The 14704-nt window shown below is 54.5% G+C and overlaps 1 protein-coding gene across 1 annotated transcript; it reads right to left on the reverse strand.

The window, feature by feature from the left end:
• Positions 1–4924: 4924 nt before the first annotated feature.
• LOC129785325 (translation initiation factor IF-2-like) lies at positions 4925–11655 on the reverse strand. Its single transcript, XM_055816473.1, has 3 exons — positions 11602–11655; positions 8233–8679; positions 4925–5484 (listed from the first exon to the last, which is right to left on the reverse strand). Exons 1-3 carry the CDS (start codon positions 11653–11655, stop codon positions 5236–5238), a joined length of 750 nt encoding a protein of 249 aa, XP_055672448.1. The 3' UTR covers positions 4925–5235.
• Positions 11656–14704: the final 3049 nt, after the last annotated feature.

The following is a 14704-nucleotide window of genomic DNA, read 5'->3' on the forward strand; positions in this document are numbered from 1 at the left end:
TCATCCACCACAGCTCAAGCTGAGAACATGCCTCAGATGTGTTCTCTGTACGCTTGCATCTCAGTCACAGAGGACCTATATGATCATATGTTATACTGCCCAAAAATAACTTTCTCATGTGCAGAGAAGCATTTAACCAGCAATATCATGTAGCATCCTCTACAGCCATCTGTTCAACCTGGGAAGCACAGGTATTTTAGAGCAGCACACAGGTTAAATGCACGCAGCTAGTATATGCTGCATTACAGCGCTATATTGCAGTGCATTAGTGCACTTTGCAAGTGTAAGTGAAAGTGGCTATCAGACTAAAAAACAAGTGATCATGGACCGCAGCTGTCATGCAGATGTCACACTGGCAAAGCAGAATGTACAACAAATATGTTCCACTGTTGTTCAGCAGTCCTGCTAAACACTTTTAAATATAATGTTCTGTTTAATATGATGGTGTTGATCATATATGCTAAAACAGAATCTCTGTGGACATTCAGACTCAGACTAACAGCAGTAAAAAAGAAAAGCAGGCATCATGCAACTTTCCCAGGATGGCTAGCTAGTCACTTAGGAGCCAAAAAGCTGTCACGCCTGCTTCCTACAGGTACAACTAGCACCATATTGCTTAATCAGAAACAAGCAGCACTTGAAAGGTGGAGTGACACTCTGAGATCTTGGAGAGATGGATATGCCCCTCTGCCAGTTTGTGAAGGCCTTGATCTGCTTGTCAATACCTCAGATACTTCTCAGCAGCCCACCCCTCTGCTCAGATCTCGTTGAAGCCATTTGTCAAAATCGGCAGTGTGTAGGGGAGGGTGGGAGGGGACCGCCAGGGCGTCTGTGTTTCATGACGCATTGTAAATGCCTTTAGTCTTACTTTAAAAATCTGCAGTTTCAAAATACACATTATAAGTCATAGCATATCCTTAAAAAGGCCTGTAAGCTCTGTCAGACAGTGAAGAAATCAAGGCCATATGGGAATCCGCAGGTTGGGGCTTTATTCCTTGATCAGCTGTATGATGGGAAGCGTGGTGTTTCCTCTCTGAGTCTCTGTTTCCTTGCCTGGAGACCATGCTGCCTAACTTTGGCTTTTCAGAGTAAGACACGGGCAACTTAAACTCTCAGCATTGCATCACCTGCATTGTTGGTGTTCTCTTGCCTAGTGGAGTTTGAAACTTCAGGTTCTTAAACCAGTTATGCGGAGATCCCTGGTGCCAAATGGCAGGTGTGCCAGAGGCTGTGACTTGGAGCCAGGGGATGGCTAAATTAGGCAGAATTATGAATAGAGAAGGTAAGGCAACTCAGAAAGGCTACCTCAGAAACCTGTCTCCAAAAGATAAAACCTAAGGCGTTAAAGGAATTAGGACTTTGCCTAAGTCACTGCTCTAGAGGGATGTGGCCCATCCAATCAGCGCTCTTAGTCAAAAACCCTTTCCTTCATTTGGACTTCTGTCACATGGAAGAAGAAAGGGTTTCTATGGTTAACTGTGATTACATCCTGCCTGGTTTGGAGTAAGAATCAATACCCAAGTTTCTCACATCCCACGAGGCCACGAAGGTGGCAGTATTTTTAAGAGGACAAATCAGTGCCCCTGAGTGCAGCCCTGCAGGTGGGCTCTGGGAAGGGATGCTTGACCTGAGGTATCTGCTTCTTAGTGCCCTCAGAACACGGAGAGCTGCTATACACTGTGCACCTGCAGTGTGGGTGTTGTGGAGGCTTCACCAGGGGAATCGTAGGGACCTGGGAGATTTAGTGGAGTTAAGTGATAGTTAAGCCCTCAGTGGATCTGGCCCACGCAACCTAGAGGTAGAAACAGCATTACTCTATCCATGTCTCATAACCACACATTCCTTCAAGAAGTTGTTTATGTGTGTGGTGTGTGTTTCATGGGATAAAATTACTAGATGGTGTCATTATTTCAAATCAGCAGTCATTTGGAAATAAACAGACAATAGCATGAGATGATACCTCAGGGAAAATGCTTCTGCTATGAAAACAAAGTACTTTCTAGAGGAAGTGTTGACAAAATGCAGATGAAGCCATGCTGCTGTTATGTAGTGTGGCACACCTCCTGCCACTGCTCAGGGGTGAAATTCAGATGGGTATTGAAGAGGGAAAAGGGGCTAGGGAACACTTGGGCAACAACTGTATTTAAATATGATGATATAGGATATCTAAAGCATTTTTTTTCCAGCAGAACAAGTGTTTTTTCTTCAAAGAATATATAATTGGAATCTCTTAGCACCAAGATATGACATAAGTGCCTTCCTTGTACAAAATCACTTTACATCTAAAGCTGCGTCTGCAAAGATACATGCACGTGCTTGGCTCCAAGGAGTGAGTATAGCTCCAGTGAAGAAAAGAGGAGTTATTCTCTATGCTTAAAGGGGATGGCGTGGCGACCTCCCAGTGCCCCTGGCGACATTACCACGACTTTTCCTATCAGCTGCTTTTCCGGCTGTTTGCCGTAGACCTTCTCGGCTGCGAAAATGGAAGAAAGTTTGGGGGGTGAGGGGCTGGCTCAGAGCTGCGGGACCAGTAGATGGCAGCAAGAACTCGCTGAAAAGGCTGAGCTGGGCCAGCCGGTGCCCGGCAAGCGGTGCAACTTCAAATGGATTCAGTATTTGTCTTTCATATTTGGAGAGTGAAAAGTATATGTGACAATTAGAGGGTAATGCAATATTGCAGTGCAAATAAGAGAATGAAATGACTGTGTAACCACTGAACAGTTCCCCGATTTAATTTGTTTGTACTGACCAAATTTCTCTGCAATTGCAAGTTCACCTATGAGGGACTGGAACAGAGGGATGGATGGAGCTCTGACTGCTGCCAGTCACCAGAGATATTTTGGAAACTTCCCTGGGCCTCCTTCTCTGTCACACTTTCTGCGCAAGACAGAGGTGAACTGACACTGCTTTTAGGCTGAAAAGTCGCAGTAATTTGCAAACGAAAGGATTTACCTTTACATTTACTCGGCCATCGTGATAGTATTTCTCTCCCACATGGGATTCTGCTCTCTGCTACAGTTCCCTTGGGGGGGGGGGGGAGGGGGGGGGAGGGGGGGAGAGAAAAAGAGGTCACAGCGTGAATACAAAACCCAAATATGTACATACATGAACTTTTTTCAAAGGGAGCTCGGGTCTGGGCTGACTCACCACGTATCGCAGTAATTGCAAAGATGGAATGCAACAGCTCCAGAAAACTGCCAACAAGCAAACATAAAGTCTAGGCATCCGGGAGGCAGCTGGGCTTCTTAATTATTGGCAAATATATTTATATATAAATATTTTGCCAAGCGTGATTTGGCTTAAGAGTTCCTGTGAAGTGACCTTTTGCTTTCCTTTGTTTTGTGTCTGTACACGTCCTAGATAGATACATGGGGAGAAAGGCAGAGACGCACAGAGATAAATGAACGGATTTCACACAGCCCTCCGAAATCCCGAACGATGCCTAAATTAAAGGAAGAGGGATATGAAGCGAGGCAGAAGTGCAAGCACAGATTTCAGAACTGTGAAAATATGTCAGCAGAGCATCATTTTTTGGTTCAGACTGATAATCACTCCCTGCTCTCATTATAAGATCAGAAGGGCCATCTGTCCTCTCGGGATAATTTGGAGCTCAGATACAGTGAGCACCCTTGTTAGAAAATGACCCTCCTACTCTCTGTAATCACAAGCACTTGCAGCCCTGGGATCTGCATGCAGCCGGGGAGGAACAGATTGGTTCCAGATCAGTATTGATTACGTATAGATTTGTGGTTTATTCGGTTGCTTTATTTTGGTGAGAGGGTTTTTATTTTGGAGAGGGGATGCGGCTTGTTTCCTGCCTGCATTTTCCGACCTGTCAGCGTCACTTCTTCTGACTTTTCTCGCCCTTCTCGAGATGCAGCGAGAGGATGTTGCATGAGACCGAGGAGTACCTTGATTTTGTAATACGAGAAATAAGCATCAGTCTGAACAATACAGCTCGGGAAGCTGTTCCCTAATACATGATCCCGATTTCTCTGCAGGGAGCTGCTTCCCCTCCGATACACGGTAATTCTCGAGTGAGCGACTGACTCATTCACAGCCGCAGCAGAGAGGTGTAAAATTCAAGGATTCTTCCACATTTGCTCTGGACCCGCAGACAAAAACAAGTCTTAGCGACTTCACTGATATAGGACAGTCATTAGCCCGGAGGGAAAAATCTTGGGAAGGAGCTACCTTCCTCTTCTGACACAGGCTCAGTGGCAAAGTCCCGTCCCCCTCCCCGAAAATTACAGTTCCCGGGCAAGGAGACAACTTGCTCGTCGGAAGGGCAGGAGCGGGGTGAAGACAGCCTTTTGGGGGGAAGAGTCCCCGCAGGAGTAACTGATCCGCGATCACTCTTACGGGGACCAGTGTGTATTGTATCGCTAGCAGTAGAACAAAGATTACGAACAGGACGGACAGTTTCAGGACATCAGGACACGGGGAAGTCGCAGGTGGGAGGAATCCGATTTTAGAGCTAAGAGCTTCGTCGCCTCTGACGACCCCGCTATGAAAGACTCGGGGTTTCAAGAAGTAGTTTATTATTATTCTGACGGTAGCGGTTTCTCCTCATTTGTAAGACAATGATGTTTAATATTCACCGAGGAGTAGTGAGGTGGCATGTGAACCCCCCCGCGCCGGGGGCAGGGTTCCCGTTGGCGCAGCGCTGCGGCTGGCGGGCTGCGCTGCCCGCGGGGGCCGCTCCCGGGGGCCGGCGGGCCGGCCGGGGGCCGGGGGCTGGCGGGGGGCCCAGCCCCTCCCCTAGCGCCTGCGGGGCGATCCCCCCGCGGGGGCCTGCAGGTACCCAGCCCCATCCACAAACTCTGCTGGAGCAGCCGGAGGGGCTGGGCGCTGCCCCCCCCCCCCATCCCCCCCCCCCCCCCCCCATCCCCGGGCATCATCGCCCCCGGCTTCACTGGGGAGAGGGGGCTGAGCACTCCCGGGCTGGGGGCCGGCAGGGGCTGAGCACACTCGGGGCGAGATGTAGCAGGCATCCCAAGACCGCTTTGTTTTGCTATTGCCATCCATAAAACATCTCTTGCTAAAAATCAGAACAAAGCAGAGCCCAGGTAACTCTCGCTTACAAATGCTGACTGGCGTTAAGGACGGGTACGCTTTTGGGTAATCAAAATAATGTCTCAGTTGATGCCAAAATAGGTGTCTTTATCCAGCAGCTAAATAATTTCAAGTGCTGTTTTGGTGTGGGGCTTGGGGTTTTTTGTGAAGACTCCGGATTTACCCAGTCTTTCGCCTCCTTCTCCCTCTTTCCCTAATTTTCCCCTCAAAGAAAAGCTCGTATGTGTTTGTGCAAAACTCGAGCACGCTGTGGAGGAGAGGGAGAGAAAGTGGGTGCAGTACATAAAAAAATGTAACACCAGGTAGCCTCGAATATGTGAGCGGTATGTATATGTTTATTCTCACCAAATATTTCTGCATCTGGTAGGCAAGGCGTCGGACTCCGCATCTGCCCACCTCCATGTACTCCTGTGGAAGAAAACCCTGTTAAATCGCTTTACGTCTGCCGGTGCGTGTCTATATGTGCGTGCGGATATACAGGCAGATAGGTAGATAGATTGCACTCACGTAATCTGCCCGTGTCTATCTAGCCGGGAGGATTAGTTATCTCTGCATCTATTGAGAATTAACAAGGGCAAGAGATTATGTATCAACGTACAGACAACGGCTATGAATATGAAACCCTACGTGCATAGGTAAGACGGACTCAAGTCAGCCACTCAGCTGCAAAGCTCTGCTTTAGGGCTGCCCTGTCTCACCCTCTCCAAGCGCTCAGGCAGTGTCCCCCGGGTGCCGCCACCGGGGGTACGGAGGAGCAGGCTCGGCGCTGCGCACCCCTGCTTACCTCCGAGAACGACGTGTCACCGCCGTGCTGGGCTCTGCTGGAGATGGGCAGCCTCCCCGCACCCCGCCACACACCCCTTTTGTTCCCGGCAAAATAAACATTTCGGAGGAGCTGGGGAACTGTGTCGCGCCCGGAGGAGGAGGGAGGCGGCGGGCGGGTCGCGCTCCCGCACGGCGCCCCGGGACCCGGCGGGAAGGAGACGGGCCGGGCCCGGGGGTGCTGCGGGGCAGGGCCCGGGCCCGCGGCGGGAGCGGTGCGCCCCCAGCCCGGGGCGCAGCGCCGGGGGCAGCGGCCGGAGCAGCGGGCTGTCGGGCCGGGCCTGCCGCACGCCAGGTGCGGGGAGGGGGCCGGGGCAGCAGCGGCAGGAGGGAGGCCAGGGGCGGGCGAGACCTCGCCGTGCGGCCGAGGGGGCCGGGACGCGGGGCCGGGGCGGCGCACGGCGAGGTCCCGCCGCCGCCCGGGACCGTATTTTGCGGCAGAAACTCTCTTGAGCGCAGACAATGGAGCGGGATGTTTACTGCGGGCGGGAAGACAATTAGCGATTCATCGGGAGAGATGTGTCACCCAAATGTCACAGGGAAGCTAACATGACATCTGTTTTAATGGCTCCGTGCTAATAAACTCCTCTCGAAGGGCGGCTTTGTGGGGACGTCAAAGATTATTTACAGAATGAGTCAGTTTCCAAACGGGCTGAGGCGCTGCCGCCGCCGGCGGGGAGCACGGCGCGGCGGGGGACACGGCGCCCGGGACGCCGGGGGGCGGGAAGGACCCGCCGTGGAGGGGGCACTGCTCTGCTCGCCCCGCACCCACGGCCAGCGGCACGGCACGGCACGGCTCGGCTCGACTCGGCTCGGCTCGGCTCGGCTCGGCACGGCTCGGCACGGCTCGGCAGGGCCCGCCTGGCGGGGGGGCGGTCAGAGCGGGGCGGCTTCCCCGCACCGAGCCCGGCCCGGCGCCCCCGGCCCCCCGCAGCCCCCGCGCTGCCCGGCCGAGGGGAGGCGGCTCGGCAGCCCCGGGCGCGCAGGGCACCCGTCCCCCCGCGGGGGCCGGCTCCGCGGCGGCGGGAGCGGGGCAGTTGCGGGAGAGGGTCTCGGCCGGCCGGCCCGAGGGGAGGCACGTCGACCTGCGGGACTCGCCCTCCGCCCCGCTGAGCCTGCGGGATTGGGTAGTCGCAGTCCCGGAGAAGCCACGCTGTGCGGGGCGCCCCGGCGCGGCTGGGAGTGGGTGCCCGTCCTGGGCCCGAGGGGGCGGCCCGGCCGCCCCGGGGGAAGTTCCTGGGCACCGGGAAGCGGCGAGGCCCCAGAAAAGCGGCCGGATTTACACCGAGTGCCACATCCCACGTTATCGAACACGACACGCTGCAGTAAAACACATAAGTAGACAAACCAAGAGAATCCATTTAGAACAGTTAACACAGCCTGACTCGCTCACAAGCACACAGTGGGGGGAGACAATCTAATTTCCCTCAAATCCATCCGAAGATTTTTTAATGTTGAGATTGTTGTTTAGATGGCATGAGAGGGTTCTTTAAAAGAGAAGGAGAGGGGGAAACCTTTCGAGCCTTTGACCATTGGCCTGTATTCTTGTTGCCTCCTCGATTTTCGTGTTCCATAAGGCCAGGTTGGAGGGGGGGGGAGGGGGCGCGGGGGGGGGGGGGGGTATAATGGAAAATATGCCACTGCTCTTGCAAATACATACGTATGTATAAAGAGGAAATGTGTTTTTCTCTCCCTCCACACATGTGCATGCTTTTGGCTATCTGTAGAGAGAAGAGATCCTGAGCCTTTTTAAGACAGGCAGAGCGAGCCAATCCAAAAAGTCTTTACTCGAGCAAAACCGCCACTGAACATAATAGCAGGTTATTGCCAACCTGTCTTCAGTACTTATTAATCGCCCAGATCAAATACATCAATGGATAGCGAGAATGAAAATAGGCTGAGAACCGTCTGTCGCCCTTTCAAGGGCAACGAAAACGCAGTAGTGACACCAGGTCTGAACGCAACAGCGTGCTCCGTAACCTGGAGAGAGGGAGGAGGTGGGCCGGGAAGTGGGTGTGTAAGAGGAAAATTGCCATTGTCAGGAAAACTAAATGTAATTTTAGGTGGCCCACATCTCGAGATGAGTAAATAAGCCATGGATCTCCTTTGCCTCCTTCCGTCTCCAGGGCTATTGTATTCCCAGAGAAACGGCGAGGGCAGGCGAGTGCCAGCCCTGCACGTGCGGGGTGACCCGGGGGAGCAGGGGCTCAGCCAGCCGCCGGGCCGGGGCCGCCCTGGGGTCCCCCTTCCCCCGCTCCTACCGGGGCGGGGGGCGCGGGGGCGGCGGCCCCCCTTCCCGCAGCCCGTCTCACCTCTGCCCAGTTTGTTACAAACCTCGTGGCGCGGATCTGCCTCCTCGGGCTTCGACGCGATCGTCGAGGTCCTCCGGGGGAAACGCGCAGGCCGCTTCCCGGGACGTGGTCTCCCAGGGGATGGAGGGGTGGGGGAGCCGAGGGGCACCAGAATCTCTGCGTGCCCTTTACTTCCACGGGCGTGTGGACCCGCGCACGCCAGTGCCGTGTAGCTGCCCGGTGTGCGTGCATCTGTGCCCGTGACTTTCGGGGGGAGCGGGGAAGGCTCCCCAGCTGCTCTCACCACTTCAGCCCCCGCTGTCGCGCTCCCCCCGGCGCGCAGTGCCGGGCAGAGGCTGCTCGCTGCGGCCGCCGGGGGCGGCGGGGCGGAGGCGGCAGGGACCGAGCCCCGGGGCCGCGGCGGGCGGCGGGCGGTGGGGGCGGCCCGCTCGCACGGCTCTGCTGCCGGCCGACTGCCGAGGCCAGAGCTCTGGGAGCAGGGGGAGGCAGGGGAGGGATCCCGCGCTCTATTCCAGCTATTTCCAGAGCTCGGGAGCCCGGTAAACAAAATGCTCTTGCTATCTCCTTGTGCAGATAAGGCGAGAAGTGGCTTTCTTTAATAATATGATTGAAATGTTAGGGGTATGATGCCTCCTCGTTAGTAATATTGGCTTTGCATGCAGAGCACAATCCCATCCCTCTAGACTGCTTAGCCAAAACAGAGCGTAAACTCTGTAATTAGTAACGTGTTCCATCATTAAAGAGCCCTGCTGAGAATTTCTATTTAATAATGGTCTTAAATTAGTTATGATGGTAAATACTCATCTGGAAATTCAACATCTAAAACCATCTACAATCTGGAAATGCTCCAGTGTTGCTGTAATCTCCTGTAACACAGAAATGACTATCACATTCAACCATCGCATTAGAAAGTCGCCGTACCGTTTGGTCCACGAATATACAGTATGGATGTGTTAATTAGGTTAACCCATACACTGTCTGCTTCACAAATATTTAGAAATAAACAATGAAAGCTCCTTTTTAATACGATACAGGCGAGGAAGCGGGGGGGGGGGGGGGGGCGGATTTGATCCTCGCAGTCGGAAAGTCTTTTGTTTTCAGATAAGGTGGAACTACAACGTCCTCGGGCCTCAGAGTTCACCAGCTCACAGCCACGGACACGCACCCACCGGCCCGCACCCGCTCCCGTTCCCGCGCGCGCCCGCCGCCCCGGCCGCTCTCAGCGGCTCCCCGCGACGCGCAGCGGCAAGCACCCACGGCTCCTCCCGCAGAACGTGGCTGGTGTCGCTCGCCCCTCGGCTCAGGCAGATCGATTCGTACCACACATTGTCGTGTCCCCCCGTCCTCCCCCCCTTAAACTGAAAACAGCTCGCCCCTTCCCCGCCGTGTCCCCAACGATACAGCGGGGCTTGGCTCCGGCCATCCTGCCAAGGGAGGTTTTTTTAAATGGTCCAAGAAGGCGCAAGGAAGAGGCAGTGAAAGGGTAAATAAATAAATAAAGCTGCCTTCCCCCCTGGCTGCCAGCGGAATAAAAGTTTCACAGATAGACTGTGATGCAGGTATAAGTCAGTCATTCAGGTACCCTTATCCCCACTGGGGATATAAAGGACAGTTAGTTGTAATAACAATAGAAAAACAGTAACTAAGATAGTTGGGGGTTATGGTAGGAGGGGAGGGAGGGGAGGGAAGTTTATTTCTGTATTTACCTAAACGTCTAAACGTTTATCCTCTCTAGCGCTAACCTTTCATGTTTAATGAATGAATCTGCATTGCAGGGTTGGGTTTTTTTCCCCCTCCATGTGCCGGCTAGTTTTAAATCTGCAAGCACCACAAAGAGGCCGTGATCCCATCTGCCTATGATTCCAAATTAAAGTTCAAACGGATGGCTTACACACTGCTGATCCTGTATCATAGCCTCTCGCGACCCTTCAATTACTATTTAATAGAATTACAGTGGAAAATCCCAATAGTCTTAAAGAATGTTTTATCACAGACTGAAGGGAGAGAATATACAGACACCTCCAATGTTATTGAACTATATTACTGACCTATTTAGATATTAAAAGGGAATATTCACTGTTCTACAAGATATTACAAGAGCTGCTTTAATCTGAAAACATGCGTATGTCGACGTATATGTGCGTCCACATATATATGCGAGCGCGTGTGGACGTTATATACATTCACTCCATCCCACCAGCGGGTGCACACAGCCACGCTGCGTGGACGTGTGTGCTCACCCGTGCACACATGTACACACAGCCACGCAAACACATGCACTCCTCCAGGCCCGCGTAGAAATCAGCGTGTTCTGGTAAACCGCCGCACTACTTTGTTGTTCCCAGATATTGCTGGAGAGGTTATTCCAGTAGGAAAGCAATTTTTCCTCCGCTCATTGAAAAATACTCTTTAATTGACCTTATTATTAAATGAACTTCCCCTCATGATGTTTCGGGGGGGGGGGGGGGGGAAGCGCAAATATTTGCAGTAGGGTTAAATCTCCCTCTAATAGCCAGGACTGGAATTAAAGTCAGTCGCAGCCTGGCTTTAGATATTGTAAATCTTGACTTCCAGTGTAGTTTTCTTCTTTCTTTTTCTACCTGTTCGGCAAAGGACCTGCCTGCCGCAGGGAAAGCCGATTCTACCACTTCATCTCGCTTACAGCCAGGCGATTCTAACCAGACATTTACAGCTACCCTTTATTTTTTCGTTACTCTTTTGCATCTTTCTTCTCTTGCAGATCGCGAGGTGCTGAGCCACTTTGAAGCCTCCTGGTCTGAAAACACCTTGCTTCCAAAATAAAAAAAAAAGAACAGCGCGGAAAACAAAACCTCGCAGCCGTCCCTCCCCCAGACACAGCAACACAAATCCCTTCAGTATCATTTAATCATTGCTCTATCCCGACAGCCCCTGCCTTTTGTCGTTACCGTGCCAGAAGAGAATATTTAGCACCATCATCGGTAACATCCTGGGTACTTTCACTTCCCAACTCTTTTCACCTCGTCGCCCCGTCGCCACCCCCACCCCACCCCCCCACCCCCCCCGCTTTCTCCATCTCAGTTTGCAGCCGGGTGGCTCGGTTCATTTCCCCCTTTTTTTATACACCTTTCACAAACTTTTGTGTCGGGGCTCTCTGCTGGGTGGTGATGGGGTTACAGGTGCCATGGGTGCCCACCGTCTTTTGGACTAGAGGGTGCGTGTGTGCGTGCGTGCGCGTGTCAGCCCGCACACCCGTGTGCGTGTGTGCGCGCGCTGGAGAAGGGCAGCGCTCGCCTGTCGTCTCCCCACACGCGGAATCCAGGCCAGCGCGATGTGGAGCTCAATAAGAAACTGCATGAATAAACACGAATAGAAAGTTGTGCTCAGCTAACCGAAGAAATCAGAGCAATACCAGGGCACCAACGTCCACATTTCTTTTCACTTCGGGCCGGGGCAGTAACCTCATCCGGGTATGCTAAAAATTAAGGGCAACGGGCAAGCGGATTCAAGTCCCTCGAAAAGGCGGCTGTAATTGATCGGGCAGGGGGAGCTGGGGATGATCGAAGCCCACGCCTGGCCGCGGCAGGCCGGCAGCAGCCGCGGCCCAGCAGACAGACAAAGGACACCCAGCCACGCCAAAGGGCCCCGCCGGCCCCCGGGCAGCGGCAGCGGGGAGGGCGGGCGGCGGGCAGGTGACTTCGAGGGTCTCCGGACCCCCGCGTCGGGGTGCGCGCCCGCCGGTGGAGCCGCAAACCGCAGCTCCTCTGGGAGGGAGGCAGCGGTGTCACCCCCCGGCGGGGCGGTGGGCGGCGCGGGGGAGCGGGAGACCACCGGCCTCAAAGTGCTGCCGGAACCGGCTGGTCTCGGCCCGACTTCCGACGGGCGGGGCGCCGGGGGCGGGAGGCTGCGCGGGCCGGCGCAGGCCGGGGCAGCGGGGCCGGCTCCCGGGGAGGCAGCGCCGTGTGCTACCGGGCTCCGGCCATCTGCCTCCCGTCCGCCGGCTTTCGCTTCAGTATTGATCAAACGCACTTCAGCTTCCGAGTAATTTCATCTTAATCAACGGCCGAGCTAGGCGCGGATAATAAACTAATGCTGGAGAGGGGCTGTCGATAACGCTCGGCCAGGGGCAGGGAGGAGGCAGCCCCCCAGTTTGGCGGGGCTCGATAGGCCCTATCTTCCCGGGGCAGATGGACTTAGTGGGTGAGAGGGCTTAAACGGAGCTTTTCATAGATTTACACCTCAATCAGCCATTCAGGTTTTTAATGCAAATCCTAAAACAACATCATTTATCCAGTACGGAGCCCGGCTTTGAAACGGCATATCATTAGCTGCACCCTTGGCACCCCGAAACCGCGCAGGCATTGCGGTCCCCCTGGATGTGCGTGTGTGTGTGTGTGTGTGTGTGTGTGTGTTTGTGTGTCCCCGTCCCGATCCCCCGCACAAAGGCCGGCGGCGCCGGGGGGAAGGCCAGCACCCCGGGGCAGCTCGCTCCCCGACGTGAGCTGGCTCTCCAGCCAAAGGGGTAACTTTTTGGGGATGGGGGCTTGTGACAAACGGCATAAGGAGCAAGGGCCCTGCCTGGGAGGCTGGGGCCTGAGGGCAGGTAGGGGTGGGGGGAGGCTAAAGGTGATCTCTGGCCTCCCCCAACCGCCACAGCACGATAGGGCGATCTTCTGAAAGCAGAATATGAGGGAAGAAAAATCCAAACCTATCAGTGTAAGGCTCAGCTGGGATAAATCATTGCTGCAGGCTTGATGCCTTCTAGCTGCAGCTTCGAGACACGAAAATGAAGGAAAAGAAAGAAAATAAAATCCCAAACTTTCACGCCTTTAAGTCCTTTCAGGTATTGAACTCCGTTAAAAATAAAGCAGGATGAGGACGACACCCCTACCAACCAGGAGCAGAAATACTGGGCTTAGAAACAATGTACCGACATGGAAGGTCTCCCCTCTGCCCAAACCCGCGGTGGCTGGAAGGGCCGGGCTGTTTCCCTGTAAAGGCCTCTGCTGCCTCGGGGCCGGTGTGTGTGTGTGTGTGCGTCTGAGGGAAGGGCAGCCCGAGCTCAAGCGTGAGAGCCGTGCGAGGGTGCCGGCCACTGGGGAGCTTTTTGTCCCCTCCTGGGGAATGTTTCTCCCCTCTAAAAGCTGCCTGCGTGAGGGAAGAACTAGGTCCATCACACGACCCCCTTCTCCGACCCACGCGGAGCACGGGAGCCCTATTGTATGTGTGCCCCCCGCCTCCACCCCCGGCAATTCTCGTCCATTCCGGTTTCATACAGCCGGGCGTTATTTTCTTTTAACACCCTACTCGTGCTGGCGGCGGGGCTGCCGGTGGGGAGGCCCCGCCGCGGAGCCGCGCGTTGGGAGAAGCCGCGGGGCGGGGGAGGCGAACCCCGACGGGGCGGGCGCTGCCTCGGGCCATCCGTGTCCTTCCCCGCGGCACCTCCCGCGGGGGAAACGGAGGAGAAATGCCCTCCTGCGACCCCTACGCGGGCATCCGCCGTTCGAAGGCGCTCAGCAGCCCAACGCGGAAACTCTTTCCTGCCCCGGCCAAGGGGGTCTCCCGGGGGGGGACACAAACGTCCCCTATGCGCTCTCTAAGAGCACACGCGCGGCTTTTCCTCAGGGGCACCAAAGTTGTATGAACGTAATTGTACATCAGCTTATTCATTAAAGTCACCCATCAGTGGCTTGCTCTAAGATCGCACACCCTGGGAGGTTCTCCCAGATCCCCTGGTAGCCTCTTGGGGATGCCCAGGCGCTTCCTAAGCCTTTACGTAAACCTAGCTCGGACTTCCCAAGAAAAGGGGAGGTCGGAAGAGGGAGAGAGGACTCGGGCAACACAAAGGTAGATCGGAAGTCCAAATTAGTTTGGAAATGGTCAAGAAATTCCAGGCACGTTTTCCCCTAAATCCCTGGTAAATTTCAAAATTATATTTTCAAGTAAAAACAAGTCTAGAATTTACCTCTCGTTAATTCATGGCTGAATAATCTGCTCGGGGCAAAGTAAAACTTTAATAAAAAAAAAAAAAAAGGAAAAGAAAAAAAAAAGAAAAGAAAAAAAAAGAAAAATGCTGAAATACTGTTAGTCATGCAAATAAAGGCTTCTTTCAGCACATTACAATATACTCCGGATTCGAGGGGAGGAGCTGCAGCCTGCTTAGGGCGAGGAGTTTATGTTTTTGTTTTCACTTAAAGCTACAAAACAAATCCTGAAATGTCTTAACCGTTCTCTGGAGACACCCGGACCTGCAGACAGGCGGCCGGGGGAGCCTTTCAGCTCGGAGTGCACAAAAAAAGGACAGGGGGGCAGAGGGGGGGCGGGGGGGAGGCGGCCGGGGAAGGACTGGAGCCCGGGGCGGCGCAGGGGACCCGGAGGGACACGGCCGTGCCCCGCGTCGCCGCTGCTATTGCAGCCCGGTGTCCCCGCTGCCGCCCGTGGCCTCCCCTGTCCCCCCAGATCCTCTCCGTGGCGTCACGCCGAGCCGGGGCAGGCCGGAGCCGCGGCGGGGCAGG

This window comes from Falco peregrinus, chromosome 11 (genome assembly GCF_023634155.1).
Source record: "Falco peregrinus isolate bFalPer1 chromosome 11, bFalPer1.pri, whole genome shotgun sequence".
Classification (NCBI taxonomy): Eukaryota; Metazoa; Chordata; class Aves; order Falconiformes; family Falconidae; genus Falco; species Falco peregrinus.